Source organism: Eleginops maclovinus, chromosome 1 (assembly GCF_036324505.1).
Source record: "Eleginops maclovinus isolate JMC-PN-2008 ecotype Puerto Natales chromosome 1, JC_Emac_rtc_rv5, whole genome shotgun sequence".
NCBI classification, from domain to species: domain Eukaryota; kingdom Metazoa; phylum Chordata; class Actinopteri; order Perciformes; family Eleginopidae; genus Eleginops; species Eleginops maclovinus.
In genome coordinates this window covers 12,658,270-12,674,192 of record NC_086349.1, presented here as the reverse complement: position 1 = coordinate 12,674,192, position 15,923 = coordinate 12,658,270, and the positions used below count along the sequence as shown (strand labels likewise).

Genomic DNA, 15,923 nt, shown 5'->3' with positions numbered 1-15,923 from the left:
TTACCTCGGCTGGGTTTGGAGAGAGGTCTGAGTTAGAGTAAGATGTTCACAAAGTGTAATGTGAAGCTTTTTCGTTTCCATTGCCTTTCTTTGTTTTTTTTGTTTGACTTCCTTCAAGATGGCAAATGAAAAATATATATACATTTAGATGTAAAGATAGATATATATATATATATTGAGATTTAATTCTCTAAGCAAAATGTGAATATTTTTACTGAAAAAACGTCTGTTTCCTGGGTAAACCTCAGTGGAAAAACTTTTCTTGGATGAACCCTTGCACTGCAACAAGTGCAATGTGTGTTTTGGCAGCACTCCTTAGCCAAAGATCCCTTAGAAAATCTGCATGCAATTTTAGAAGAATCAGATTCTTTCCCTTTCCTTGGCTCGTAAACTCCCCTGATATTATGTACACGGAGAATCCTCCTCTCTATTCAAATATTAGATTGAATCCACTTGGATGTGATCTATAGCATTTTTAAGGAATAAAGCAATTTTAGGGAATACGGAATACTGCTTCCCCTGGAAGAGGGATGGCTTTCATTTTTTTTCAAGGCACCTCTTAGACTGAGTGAAATGTTTCCCCTGTTCGCTCAGGGACGACTTTATTTCTTACCAGGGATTTAACACTCACTCAGTCCCCTCATAAATACAGCGTCCCTCAGCCCTTCGCTACCCATAACTCATGCACTAACTCTCTAGCTAACTAAACTCATATAGCAGAGCCAACACTTGTTTGTCTTTTACCTCAGCCTCTCTCTCTTACTCTTGCTCTGTCTCTTTTCCTCCTCTTAACTGATTTATACATGACAGAATCTTCTCTGACTACCGTCTCACCACGCTCCTGCGCTGAACTCCTTGGCCCACTCGTGGAGTGGATTTTAGAAGAAATGTGCATTTGAATATGAGCCAGCTTAATCTCCTTGAGGCTATTTGGATTGAGGCTAATGCTCCAAGAATGAGCGAGAACAACACCGGGGAAATTGCGGACGTCCCTCTCGGCATGTCACAACACAACTTAGTTCTGAAAAAAAAAAAGTACTGGATTTGTTGATGAAAATCTTTCTATAAGGCAGAGGACGTACAATTCCTGCTTTCAAGGCACCTGTTGATCCCTCAGTCTCCCTAAAATGTTTGTGTGCTTTTAGTTTCTTCTTCTTTTCCCTTTATGGCACCTTTCGGTGGATTTCTTTGACTTTCTAGCTTGTTATCTCAATGATACAAGAAATAAAAAGCGGCTGATCAACGAATATGCCATCTCACTTTGAGCAAATGAAAGTACTCAGGTGGGATATTCCAGTATGGTTGAAGCCTTTTACTGATCTGCTGCCGATTGGCATTTTGGGAGGAGACAGTTTTTCTGGCGTGGTTCCCGTATTGGTTGTTAACAGCCTGCTGGTACCTTCTGTTCTCTCAGTTCCTCAAGCATCTGAAGACCCTCTGAAGTCAAAATCGCCCATTTTGATGTCTCACAGCAGCACCCGACGTTTTGTTGTATTTGCGTCTGAAAACACAGGCCCTGCTTGGAGGAATTACCCTCAGCACTCGTTGGTGTCAGATGGGGGAGGAGGGTATCATTCCTTTTTTTCTCCCCAACTCCCAGCTCTCCTTGCTGTCCTTCTTTTCTTTTTGATCTAACAATCAAATCTTCCCTGGTTTTTATGACTGACGTTTACCCGAAAGCGGCTAGGGAAACGACTGGCTGAAGAAGACGTTTCAGAAAATGCGCCTGAGCAAGCTATCACCTTTGATAAAGCCATAGTTCCATCGGGAGTAGAAGAAGAAAGACAAAGAATAAGAGCAATGTTGGTAATGAAAAATGCCATGCAAGAGGGAGCATCTCTCTGATCCTTGCCTGTTATGTCAACAATGTATAGTACAACACGTACTGCAGTGTACATCAAGCATTCCTCTGTTGTTGTACCACAATGAGTGTTTGACCCAGTGGACTGATCTGAATCTGGGGTAACACAGTGTTCCTTTATTATATATCAGCTGGGTACCAAATAATCTTGTAATACAGTCTTCACACATGCACAGTGAGTCTCACTGGTGCTACCATACCTTCAGCTGTGTCATCAGTTGGCAAACAGGCTGGCAAGTCAATTGAAAGTGTGGTTAAAGGAGAAAGAAATAATGGGGAAGTGGAGGGTAGTTGGAGGTACAGAGAGCGAGAAATGTTAGCTTTAGTAATTACTACCTCCATAGTGAAGCAGTAGAGAGGACAGTGAGGCAAGCGAGAGCACGAAGGAGGCCCCGTGTGCAGATAATGAAGGGGTATCATTGTAGCTCTGACAGCGTTAATCTTAGAGCGCTCCACAGTGTGTGTCTCTACCAGGTTGTGTGTATGCTCTGTGCAGCATATGTATATTTCACGAGGTTGTATGGAGGTCGTGGTGTATTGCCATTGACTCTCACCCCAACCAAGATGAACGGCCCAACTAACAGCACAGTTTATCTAACCTTGTTGACAGTTGCCGCCTCTCACAGCTCCTTGAAGACAATCCTCAAACTCGGTAGCTTCCCGGTCGTCCTCCGGGAAGCACTGGGATCGCCTATCAGCTACCGAAATTGTCTGCTTTGCAAAAGAGGGACGAGGAAAAGAGAAGATCGGAAAAAAGGAGAAGAGCAGTCCAACTTTCTTTGTGCCTGGCTTTTTCTTTTCTTTTTTCCTCTTTCCATTTGAAGTTGTGAGACACTCATTTAAGCCTCATTGCACACCAACACTCAACACACGGGAAAGTGTTATGAATATGTATCAACGCAGCATATGGCAGCAGTAGCGCTGGGACTAGGTGTGTCCAGAAGGGTAGAGTGCTGCCGATGCATTATTCTCCATTCAAATTACCACGGTAAGAATGCAGAGGGGAGGCGAGAGGTGTTCACTGCTTCTTTAGACGGGGCAGGAGAAGAACCTGGATCGTTCAAAACAGCAGGGACGGATGAGCTGTGATGAGCACAGTAGTAGGCCAGCTGAGTTTCCTTGATTTGGTCGATTTTTTTCAGCAGGTTCAAACCCAGCACTCGCTGACACGAGCGTGATTAAAAGTGATATTTCTGACACATTAGGATGCGCACGGGAAGTAACCTCCTCTAAAGCGTTCATTATTAGATGCATGACAGACCTGAATATTTATAAAATAGGTTTTAATAATTAATAGCAGCAATCTGCTCCCGTAATTCATCAGATTTGCACTTCAACGGAGTATCCGTTTTCACTTTAAAATAATAATAAGAGGAATATTAATGTTGGAGAAATGTAAAACGGGCAGCTGGATTCAGTGCAAATAGATAAGCGCTCCATGTTCACTTCTGAGGCTTTTCTCTAACCTGTCACTTTTCAAATTTGATTATATTTTAAGCCGTAAACACTGCACCGTTTGAAAACCAGTTGTTTGTGCTTGACAATTTAGCAAGTGGCTTCTTACAAATGTGGCAAGTCATGAAGATGAAGATGCAGGAAACTAAGTGGGTTTGGTGTAGAATGCAAAAGTAGTGCTGTGGTTTTATCAAAAGCAAATTTATTTGTTTGAGTCAACTTTGCAACACTTCCTTTTGTATGCTGCGACCCAAAATAGACAGCATTCTTTTTTCCTGTAAAGCAGCTTTGCTTGTTTCATCTTTTCACAGTCATTTTACTTTTTTTCTCCCCCTTATTGTGAGTGTTGTTTTATCACACCTTGAAATTCAGTCATAGCGCATTCCTCTCTGTACTGAACTCCCAGAAACAAGAATGTTCCTGTTTTAGGTGAAAACTGCCACGTTTAGTTCCGCCTTCCAGTTCACATTGAGCTTTTTGGTAAAGCACATTGTTTAGAGCTGTCACTGACACAGTGGTGTATTTGTTCTCACCGTGGATCAGTTTTTCCAGAGTGTGTAGAAATGTCAGATTGTGTTTTCCAAAGTGAGTGTCTCAGAGAAAATGACGTGACCTGCAGCCTCAACACAGAGAGGAGTAGAAGCAGAGCACCATGCCCTGCTGTTTACAGGCACAAACACACACACACACACACACTTTATATTGGTTACAGCTACTCATCATGTGTTTGTGTATTGTGCACATACCCAGACTCCCCAAACCACCCATGGACACACATGAACTATAAAATCTCATATATCATGTCAACCCTATTGTCACTTCCACACTGCTTATCAGAGAAAAAGATAACAAACTAAAGTTCTGGCTTCCGAGTCACAGCCCCAGGGTCTGAAAAATGCAAATCCCAGGAGCAGGAAGACTCTTTCTCATCACTTCCTCTCTTAGCCATACAAAGAATGAAAACTGATCAAACTTTAATTGTGCTACATAAAAAGAACACATTCAACATTGAAAGTGTAGAGTGTGATTTTGAGCAAGCAATGGGTGATTTTTGGACAGGTAAGGAACCTGCATAGAATGACATTTTAACAGGCACCTGTGATTCATTGTAGCGCATATAAAGTCCAAAAGAGGAAAAGTCTGTCAGGCAGAGCAAATGTTTTAATGGGAGCCAGGGATCGATGTTGTCAGCGCAGGCTTCCTGTCTGGAAATACATGCTTTTTTGTGTTAATGTCACCTCCTTCTTTCTTTTCAAGGATAGAGTGATAGGGAAAGAGAAAAGGGGGAAAGAGAGAGGAGGTCAACCACATCTGATACAAACATTCCAAACCAGGCCGAATTTAGGGAAATTGCTAGAAAAAACATTGACTCGCACTCTCATTCACAAGGCCCCCATATCTGAAAAACAAGTTTGAAACGTAACCTTGGAAATCAATTAAGAAGTCCCCGGGAGCTTCAGAAAAAAGAACTAAAAGGTCCACCATTCTTTTTCCTTTTTCCTCTTCCCCTACACATCTATTCCTCTCCGCCACTTAACAGGGCTTGGATCTGCCCATCAGAACACTGCTTTGTGTGAGAAAGCTTTGTCAGCGGGGTCTTTATTTAATTTTTTGTAACGACCGAGTGCCTTATATGCTGTCAAAATGTCTTAAGAGTCTTATTAAAGAAATGCCACAGCTCATTTCCTTGTAATGCAACTCATATGCTGGTGAATGGGGGCATGTCTAAAGATCTAAACAGCTTTGCTTTTTAGGCTTCACATTAGGGTTTATCTGTGAGGGCTTGTCATTGATTGACATTATCTGGCCTGACAGGGCCTCATATCAAGGTTAACCTCATGGACAAAAGTGCCAGTCGCATGGACACACAAACACTGTCTCACCAACACCAGCAGTCTAACAAGGCTCTCCTCAACGTCCTGTTAAAGGGGTGTTACGTACGTGTGCCTGCTTCATCTTTGTGTGTGTAAGCCAGGTGGAGATTTCCAGACTTAATTGATAACTAATGGAGCGGCGTGTGCCGAGTTTACCCTGGAGGATTGACACTGTGTGTGTGTGTGTGTGTGTGTGTGTGTGTGTGTGTGTGTGTGTGTGTGTGTGTGTGTGTGTGTGTGTGTGTGTGTGTGTGTGTGTGTGTGTGTGTGTGTGTGTGTGTGTGTGTGTGTGTGTGTGTGTCCTGTGGAGAGATAGAGGGGGTAGGTGATGATAAGAGGACGGGATGACTTACTCAGCAGTGTAGCCCGAGATTTGGATAAATTAGATATGGCCTCAAAGATAATGACATGGGGTGACACACACCGGTCTGGCGGTTCCTGACCTCTTAGGTGAGTAGGCCATTCCTTTCGCCACAGAAAAACGTGTGTAAGTTACACTCATATGAGCACACACTCACACACATTCCCCTTCTCCCTACCAAAAGCTACAAAGGCAAAGAGAGATCCCCGTGACCAAAATACAACTGAAGCAGTTAATCTGTACAGATATTAGCTCAAGGGCCCTTGAGAGGTGCACCGCTGAGCCCCTTCTGCACTGTACTACCCACACTGCCTTGCTGCAGCACCAAGCACAGCGACCATGAGGGAGGGACACAGGGGTCGTCTGCTCATTTACCATGGCGTTTGGCTTATCAAATTGCACTCCTGGTGTCATGAAAGGGAACATGGGAGCTGAGCTTCAAAACAAAGCTGCAGGAATAAATTTCCCTTGTTTCAGTGTGTGGAAGCATGGGACTGTGTTTTATTGTGTATTTTGTAAGTCAAAGTTTTAGCCTCACGTAACACAAACACTTAGAAATTAAGTCGTCATCGGTGCCAGCTGGGAGTCCAGATTTGATGTACAATTTTAACAAGTTAGCTGTGTGTCCCATGAATTACCCTAAGCAGCAAACTAAATGAAAGTTGGCTGTTTTGGTACGTGGCTGTCAGAATGGTTCTTGTCACTCATGTCAGATTGTTTTTTCTCTCCCTTAGACCATTTTAGACTGCTTGTCCTCTGTTCTGGAAAACACCATAATTACCCTGTTTGTGATGAAGCTGGAGGGCGTATTTGTCCTTAGATTTCAACTTTCCTGCCTGATTGCCCTCAAGTTCAACGTCTTTCCTCTTCCGTCTGCACTTGAAATATACATTGTTTTCTTCAGCCATTGTCCTGTGTCAGTGTGTGTTACTGGGGCCGTTGGTGTCTGCCTTTGTCCCTTAGTCTCTTCTTTGTGTTTTGTAGCGGGAGTGTGGCATTTGGCTGAGGGCTTGTGTTTGATAACAGCCCGTGGAGTGAGCCGGAGTGAAATAGTCCAAACTGGTCCTTCAAGGTCGGCACCCCCAGAAAGACGGCACACGTTGTGCAAGGTCATATTCCCGACTAAAAGCAATAAGTGCTTTATTGATAGAAAAAACAACATGCAGGCAGATGTGCAACCAACTGATTAATAATAAAATACATTTGTGAGAGAGAGGAACAGGGGAGGGGAGGGGAGGGAGGGCGCAGGGGAGAGAAGACACCTCCCTTATGACCGTATGTCCATGTGCGCTGCATGTGTGTGCCTGCATGCATGTACAATACGTTTTGCAGAAAAGCATTGATCCTTTATTGGGAACTAAAAAATCTATCACAAATCCAGTGGTTAAAAAAAGGACAAAATGTGACGGATTGGTGCTGGTGGCAGTTTCCAGTCGCACAGTCTCTCTCTTTCTCTATTCATGCCTGAATCATTTCTGCAGTTTTTGTGATCTGCAAAGCACAGTGTGAAAGTAGTGTTTAAAAGAAGATCACAAGCAACTCACTTTTCCTGTTTCGACTGTAATCTACTTATCAAATGCATCTCTTCAGTATCATGTTTTATGGCAGAGACAACAGTCACCTCCGGTTCCTTTTTTCCATTCAGTCACTTTATGAATAATGTGGCTTTTGTACTGCGCCTACTGTGCTATTATCTTTTTATGAAAATAAGCACAGGGTATTGGACTGTCGTCATCCTTTATATGCCTGTATCACATGCTCTCTCTATATAGCTCTTTTTTTCTTTCTTCCCCAACCTGGCAAACCTGCCAAGTGAGTAGAGCTCCACCGTGGATCAGTCAATGGCAGATTTAGATTTGAGGTGGGGAACGCTAAGTCTCAGTCCTAACCAAACCTGTTTTTTCAGGAAGGCTTTGAGTTTTCCATATGGTCTGCAAACCTTTTACCCTCAGTGATCATTTAACTAGCCCCCCCACCCCCACGAAAAAAAAACCTTCTTGCTACTATACAGACTTTACACCGTTTCTAGATCCCTTCTCTTTATAAACTTCTCCTCAGATGTGCCCCCCCTAAACCCCCATCTATCAACTAGTTGGCAATGGCATTGTTTTTAATCATCAGAACCTCAAAATTATTATTATCGCTTCTGATGCGGCAATTAAAACTTCAGGTCAGAGGCACAACGAGCGGTGATCAGCAGCCGAGCTGAGAAGTTTTAATTAGACGATCAGAACCATTAATGCACAAAAAAAAGGTGTGCGCTGGGAAATTAACGGGAACGTCTTAATCAGGGTTAGCGACTCCGAAGAGGAGTCAAGTGAACAGAGAGCAAAAAACAAATCATTTCCGCACCACTGGGACAAAACTCAATTAAATATGCATGCGGAAAAATGGAAATTTTCTCAGCACCGACTGTTGGAAAACTGTGGCAAATTCTCACGGCGGGGTCGTCGACCTGCTTATTGTTATTCTTGTGTAATAAAAATGAGAGAGGGGCCAGATGCTGGGGTCTGGGTGTCGTGGCGAAGTTGTCCATCAGTGGCTTTCCGCTTGACTTCCTTGAGGTTGCCGCGGCCTCTCTACCATGCAGGGCGAGAGAGAGAAGTGGAAAACATTCTCTTCTTGAAGCCGTAAATTTACAAAAATAAAAACATGGTAATTTTCAAGTGTGTCTGTGTATGTTTGCCCGTGTGGCTCAGTGATTTCCCTGAAACACTCATGCACACACGATCTCTCACACATACATCTCCCTTGAGAGCCAGAGACACAAAAGGTTCACTGAGCTACACACAGGGAGCTGCAGCCTTGTCGATTAATCTGCCAAAGGTTCATAAAGTTATAACTGGGCTTCTTTTAAAACAGCTACAGCGACTCTCGGTTGCATATTGTAAAATAATCCTGAGCTGAACACACATCTCCTATACCCTGTTTGTATTAATTAACTCCTGATATTGCGGGGGGTTTGTCCCTGTGTCAGTCATGTTGAAACTCAGCAGGAATCTACAACAAGCCCTGTACCTGTGTTTGATTAGGTGACGAGATAAGCTTCAGTTTAAACAGGTAATATCTACGTCTCTTATATACAGACCCTCCTGTGTGCTCGCTCCACACTGCAGGGAGCCGATGGTGCAGCGCTTCACTTTGAATGAACAATAAGTCAAGTAATTCAATTTTCTATATGTTGTTTATGTGACTTTACATCTTCCAACAAGATGATTAAACAAGCATTTTGGACATAAGCTGCCTCGTCTTTGAATGATAAAAAGAGGTAAAGCCATGACCCTGCCAGTCTTCACTCCCACATTCTTTACTCGTAGCTGCCTTGATTACAGTCTGTGCACGTTCACACAAATAATGCACTTCCAACAGCGTTATTAGGATTTGAAACGCCACTTGATTGGGCATGATATCATTCTGGCACACAAACAGAGACTCTGCATCAAAAACCAACAAGACCTGTGGGGCTTGGAGCTGTGGAAGAGTACGTTTGTCAGAGCGGAGGGCTAGACTTGAAAACAAGCTGTGTCATCCAGCGCTGAGAAGAAACAGGGCTCCAAAGAACTTTGATGTGCATATTTTTGACTGAAGATGAAAAAGAACTCGGCCCAGTCCAAATGTATTCAAAATAGTTTCTTGACTTTTTCCTCAGGTTTTGGCCTTATACAGACAGTAAATGGTGCTCCTTTGTGGCCCTGCTCTGTTTCCAGTAAAAATAGTGTCATAGTTAACATAAGCAGTTGGAAAAATTAGTTTCAGCCGTTGTGTTCAGATTCAAACCTGCCTGCTTTTTTCCAACTCTGTGCTTACTGAGGTGTCTCCTCCTTGACAATTAGCACACCAGGCTAAAACAGACTGTAAATAATGTCGAATGCATGTGACAGTGTTGTTTTTCTGTCTGATATTCATTAATAAGGCAGAATGCTTACTGGACTCTCAGGGAGGTGGGGGAGTTGGTCCCAGAGGGAAAAGTTGTTCTTTCATGTAGGTCCCCACAGATTTGATCTCATTGTACGCTATCATGCACACAAACGACTTGAGGTAAACAGCTTGGTGTTACCATAGCAATTTCTATTGTAGGCAATGGTAAAAAGCTGTCGTGGACAAAAACCCTCAGCATAAATAATAGTTTAGACAGCATCCATAAACCACCGAACCATAGCATGTTTCTCCTTACAGGAAGCTAACCATATTAAAAATGTTTCAAAGCATGCCCTAGCTTTAAAAAAAGAAAACCACTGAATGTGTGTGTACCCTGTCTGATAATTCAGTTAGAGGGCTGCTTATATACTTAAACAGTAGCACTTAGTCCTCTACGCACGCTCTGTATTGTTAACAGAAAATCATACTAAATAGTCACTAATGGAAAGAAACTTCTATGTCGGGGTCATTTCCTACAAGGAGCTTAAGATCGCACAGCGGAAAGGAAAATCGGTAGTTAAAGCATGAAATACTGAACACAGTAAACAGAAATAATGACCTCCACAGCAACACCCTAATGACCTCAATCTTCCTTTGGAGAGTATTTCTAAAAAATAAAAGAACTTGAGAATTTATGTCTTCCACTTCTTAATAGTTTTTCCAGCTGATTTTCTTTCTTTTTTTAAAACAAATATCTGTCATCTTAAAGGTGAACCTTTCACCCCCGCCTGCAATTGTCTAACACTAAATTTTACAGTAATGTGGCGCTGATATATGACCCTCTCAAAACTACATAATTCCTGTAGCCATTGTTTCAGAGAGGAAGCCCGCAATGTAAATACAGTAACTGAGAAAGCATGTGTGGGGAGCACGGGGACCATTGTCTGGCGACGGGGTGATCTGTAAACTACTTCAAATTGTATATCCTCTAATGATTCCACAGCTTTGGAAAAGAAAATGAAAACAGGATTTTATGTTGCACCGGTGTGATTTACATAATGCCGGCAATGGCTCACACATGATTGTGCTTGGCTTTATGGCGGATGGAAAATGAAGAGGCTCGTACTCATTGTTATAGAAAGTGAATTGAGTCTTTAAGATAGAACTTTGTTACCTCTCATATCACACATTTTTGTGTTCTGAAATGGTGTGTCCATAGCTCAGTACAGCATATTATCTTAACCACAGTGTGGCTATGTTAAGATTCAATTCAGCTGCACACAAGGAGAAATATCCCTGCTGTGGCATGCTGTGTAACTGTTTTAAAAGAGCCTCAACTGACAAAGCTTTACATACTACCAAATAAAAACACAATACAAGTTAAAACGCTGCTCTGATCCCTGGAGGTTGCACTGCTTCTTTTAACACCATAAATACTGTATTGCCGTCACCTCCTCCCTGCTTTTTAAAGGTTATTTACAACTTGATAATGATCTGGCCTTGATTTTGAGTCTGAAAAAAGGCTGTTGCAAGGTGAACTTTGGTGGCTCTGGAAATAAAACGAAAGGTACTAGAGTGTAGTTTCTGCCCTAAAAAGGCAGCTCTGGATATGGAATGCCACAAGCAGCTGTTCCTGTCTCATCAGAGGACATGTTATAAAGATAGCCCCACTTGGGTTGAAATAATGCCACCCATTCCTGCCCCAAAGCACACTCTATCATGCTCTATTGTTCAGAGGGGCCGCGAGGGGGAACAACAAATTGAGACTATGTAGTTTGTCTTGTTAAGTAAAGATATGTATAAAATCTACAACATTTTGTTTTTTTATCTATCCATGTCTTTGCTAGGTCCACAGAAAAAGACAGCAACAAGGACAGAAAGCTTGAATGCAAATGTTTTTTTGTTTTTTTTATAAAGGCAAACTTGCAGCCAACACGGGAACAGTTATTGGGTCTAATCCCACTAAATGAGAGTCCGAAAGACTAAAAAGTGCTCAGCATTTTCACTTCACATCCTGACAGCTTTAAGGCTGTGCAGCCCCCACTCAGTGGCAGGACCACAGCCTCTTGAGGTGAGAGTGAAGATAACATTTCACTATGTCTCTATAGCGCTGTCATGTGAAGGATTATGTAGTCGTGTATTTGCTGCTTGTAGTACCGTAGGGGGTCTGATACCTATCTGCCTGTGGTTTCAGCTGCCTGAGCTTTTTTTCTCCTTTTTTTCCACCGCTGCTTTAAACTCTGCTGACCGAAGAGGTGTGACGTAGAAAGATATGTACAGTATCTCTGTGTGTCCTTCCAGTCCTGTGCTGTTATTGTTAAGTGCTTTTGGATGATATTAATAGCAACAGTCACAGATCTTTAGCGTTGTTTTTCCATTGCAATGTTTAAAATCAGTACAACATACTGACATAAGTCTGACATGACATGGTTCCAACTTTATTTCAGGTGATACTGAAAGCATTGTAAATACAAATAATAAAAACGTTTTGAAAGAAGGTTTGAGTTACATTGAGATAGTTTTGAACCTGAACAACTTTAAACTGATGTTATTCTTTTTTCTGCTCGTTTCCAATAGCTGAAAGGAGTTTATGCACTGAAACGACCTCAGGAAAATCCAAGATGGCCGCCAAAAGGAAAGGTGGCCTAAAACTTAATGCTATCTGTGCCAAGCTGAGCCGCCAGGTGGTGTTCGACAGCAGCTCCCAGAATGCAGAGGGAGACCAGAGTGTAGCAGAAAACAGCGAGCGTGGCAGTTCGCACTACGATGAAAATGAGACCATCTTCCCCGAGAGCCTGAACCTCAGTCAGAGTCTCGAAGAGGACCAGAAGAGACGCGAGGCCATCGAGAAGTGGGTCAATGGCGAATATGGCGATGAGCCACCAGCTCTTGATGATGAAGATGAGCATGAACCCAAAGTCAGCAATGACGAAGATGCCCCTCCCGAGGGCGTGTACATGGTACAGCCCACAGGCTGCAGCGATGATGAAGTCAATGCAGAGGAGGGGGATCCTGTGACCGGCTCCCAGGATGGCAGTTACCATGACGACAAAGAAGCTGAAGACAAGCCTCCAAAAGAAAACACCTACAAGCCACCAAGCGAAGCCCAGAGTCGTCCACCACCTTTCGCCCCTACAGGTACAATTTGAATTTGTTATCCAATCAGTTTTCTATCTAATGTTGCCACCTCCCTCTGATTAATAGCCAACCCTTTTTATATATCTTAAACCAACACTACCTTTGCCCTTTAAAACATTCCACCCCATAGTATTATGGGCCCAATGCTTAGATAGAGGGCGGGTGACATTGCCATGTCCACATAAGCTTAAGTGTGCCCATTATTGGAAAGAGAAACTCTAGAGTTACTTTATGAATAGCCAGTGACATTACCCTGAAGACATATTCAACTGGCAGGCCAGGGGGGAAAAACAGGAACTTGTCAGTGTGTGGTTAACTGCATAAAGAAATTCATAAATGGAGTAGGCTTACAACGTAAGGCCGTTTATGCACTCTCCCAGCAGCTGTGGGCCAAGAGCGCATGGCAGAACCAGGCTAAGCTTCATATTACACCCAGGATTACATATTGAGTCTTTGATTTTCCCTAAGCTCACTAAACTTAGCCACTGCTTCAAACTCCTCTATTACATGGAATTGAAGTCTGCCGTGGAGGAGCTGGGGTTTCTTTTTTTCAGAGTTGTCAAATCCATGAGATCAATTTCCAAATATACTCAGAAATATTGAAATTATTTTGCAGTCCAATATATCACTTAAGCATTATTATCTTCTCACAAACAAAAGTAGGTCTATGTTTTATTGATAGCAGACATGGACAGATTTCTATAATATCCTAAATACCATGTGCTCTTGTAAATGACTTATTATAACCCCCTGTTAAATTGTGACATTTGCTTCCGTGGTATTATTCACTGATTATCAAATAAAGCTGGCAAGGTCATTCTGAAGTAGCAAGAGTATGTGTTAACAGCACAAACAATATTCAAGAAAGTACCTTTTACGGTTATACACTTGGTGACACACGCACTATAGAAAATATTTGCCTTTTGTATAGCAGGAGTTAAAACAGAGTGCTGTTAAAAGGAGACAACATGGCTCGGTTATATGAATAGATAAAGCGTGTTTCACCAACACCCAGAGAAAAAAAAACAACTGCAATTTGCAGGTGAGAACGGTTGTTGCGGTAGAAAAACAAGTTTTGTTTTGTGCTTGCTCACCTCACTTTAACAGTTTTTGGGCTTTCATCTAGGTTTATGTATCTACCTCAGAGTCATGTACACATGCTCTTTTTCTCTGCATTTCTTTTTGTTAACAGCAGTAGCTCTGGCCACACACAATTGGGGGCAGGGGCTTCTCAGAAACTGAAGCAGGTTTCATTTCAGAGGCAAATGAAAAAGGCTTTGTGGTTTTAATTAGTCATTTTGTGTTTATTTCATGGCAATAACAAAGCCTGTCTGTAAATATGTATTACTGTTGTTGAGTAGGCCTACACCTTCTCCTGCACCGGCTCCCTTACTACTTTACATCTCACAACAAAGCCAGAGTGTTTTTGAAGACTGCAAGGAGAGCACACTGCATCAGTTGCAAATCTTGTCTTTAGACAGTTTTTTTTTTCCAGAGTTGCTCTTTGTTGATTGTAACTAGGGCATCTATATTGCCATGTTTCAGCTCAGCTCACAATTAAAACATTTTTTTCCCTCCTCTCTCTCTCTGTCGCCGCTGTCTTTCAAAGGCTGATGCGGAGTGCACATAATTATGCATATAAACATAGTGGCTTAATTATCTCTCACAACATCAGTGACAATGTAATTAACAAACATTGCAAGATCAATGAGAGAAACTGCGACCTTCAAAACATTTAACTCCTCACATTGAGGCATCGTGCGGATTTCCTATCAGTGCAAAACCCCAGAATACTTTTCCTAGATAATTTAGATGTCGCATTAGAGCCCTCATAAGCCAGTCAATGGAAAAAAACAATGAATAAAAAGTATGAAAGCAATGACAGAGATGCTCATAGCGACGGATCAAACAGGCTTGACCATGACTTCCATTTGCAATTCTGGGTTCACTGTAAAAGGTTATTGTTCATTTCAAGCTGTTTCAAAGTCCTCTCTATTTACTGCCTGTTAATTAACTAACCAAACAGAAAGGAAGTTTGAAGCTTCGTGCAGTTTTGTTCTTGTCAAATTAGTCCAAACACATGCACATGATGTCATTTATTCAAAGCAACTCTTTATTAAGCTACTACTGTCCATTTAAACACAACACATTTAAACTAATTCACTAATTCAGTAACGTGAACACAATTTGCTACCTAAAACTGTATTTAAATTATTGTATCATATAAAAAAAAATCCCACTATTTAAAATGTTGTCTGACTGACAACTGAAAAGACGACATATTATTAAAAAAAATAAAATCTGTCACCAATTGGTTTACATTGTGCTTGTGTGGCTCCAAGCGGACACCCTTTAGTAGGTATTCAAACTCCAGATTAGTCCATATATAGCCACCAGCATGCACCTTTATCATCAGCGACACCTCTGCCTCTTAGTCCTGTGAGCAGGGACTATGCCACACGGATGGCCATGTTTGGTCAGCTAAAAGGAGATATAATGCCCATCTGTTATCATATCTGGGAGGGAAAATGTGGCCTAATTGCCTCAAATATAGACAAGGCAGGTCTGTCGTGTGTAGGGTTTTGCTTGACTGAAGTGTCAAGATTAGAAACCACTTGTTTGAAAATGTCCAGGGCCACCAGAGAGAGTGAAGAAGGAAATGTCAGGTGTTAGTTTATGTTCTTTTCATTTTTGTTGGGTGGGTGGTAGCAATGTGTGGCCAATTCACCTTAACCCTAGTCCCATACAGCCAGTACTTTCCCACCTGGTGTCACATGACATCATTAAGCGGCAGCCAGATAGGGCAGCAGTTGAAAATTCATTTACATGGTGTTTTAGAAAGGTTATCTCCCGTCAGTCCCAGTCATAATCCTTTTAACTCCAGTCATTTGCTTTTCATTGATAGCACGCCACATGGATCCGCTGATGAATAAAGGGACTCTGCAAATGTTTTTTTGGGAGTGGTAAGGATAATACCATATGCAAATAGAATAAAAAAAGGGACACATTTCTGTTCTCCCATGACAGAAACCAGTAGTCTCAATCATTGCAATTGACTGTACTGCAAAAATAAAATGTGTTTTCTTTCATTTGGAACATCAACGCAAAATTCAACAGGCAATCATGTATTCCCGTTAAATGTATTTATTATTATTTTTGGACATTTTGAATATGATTTCCATTTAAACTACCTGATTTCTTTTAACATCTCTCACTCAGTAAAGTGAAGTTCCATATTCTGACTCATATGGGTTGTGGGCGGGTCTGCCCTAACTTTAGAGCTATATCATATACCGTGTCCTGAGGTGCACTTAACAAACACACAGGCAATAAATTCCAATCGAGCACGATGGTTATCAACACCCGAATCAAATGA

At 42.0% G+C, this 15,923-nt stretch overlaps 1 protein-coding gene across 10 annotated transcripts in view; it reads left to right on the top strand.

Annotated features, from left to right (window-relative positions):
• Positions 1 to 15,923, top strand: part of casz1 (castor zinc finger 1) — a 163,044-nt gene that overhangs the window by 116,748 nt on the left and 30,373 nt on the right. For 9 of the 10 annotated variants that reach the window (XM_063880450.1, XM_063880451.1, XM_063880421.1 and 6 more), the window contains one exon: positions 11,987 to 12,547. In XM_063880450.1, the coding sequence (XP_063736520.1) occupies positions 12,031 to 12,547 (517 nt within the window). In that variant the 5' untranslated portion in view covers positions 11,987 to 12,030. Of the gene's footprint in view, positions 1 to 11,326; positions 11,481 to 11,986; positions 12,548 to 15,923 lie in introns of those variants that run through there. The other variant, XM_063880452.1, reaches the window with a different exon arrangement.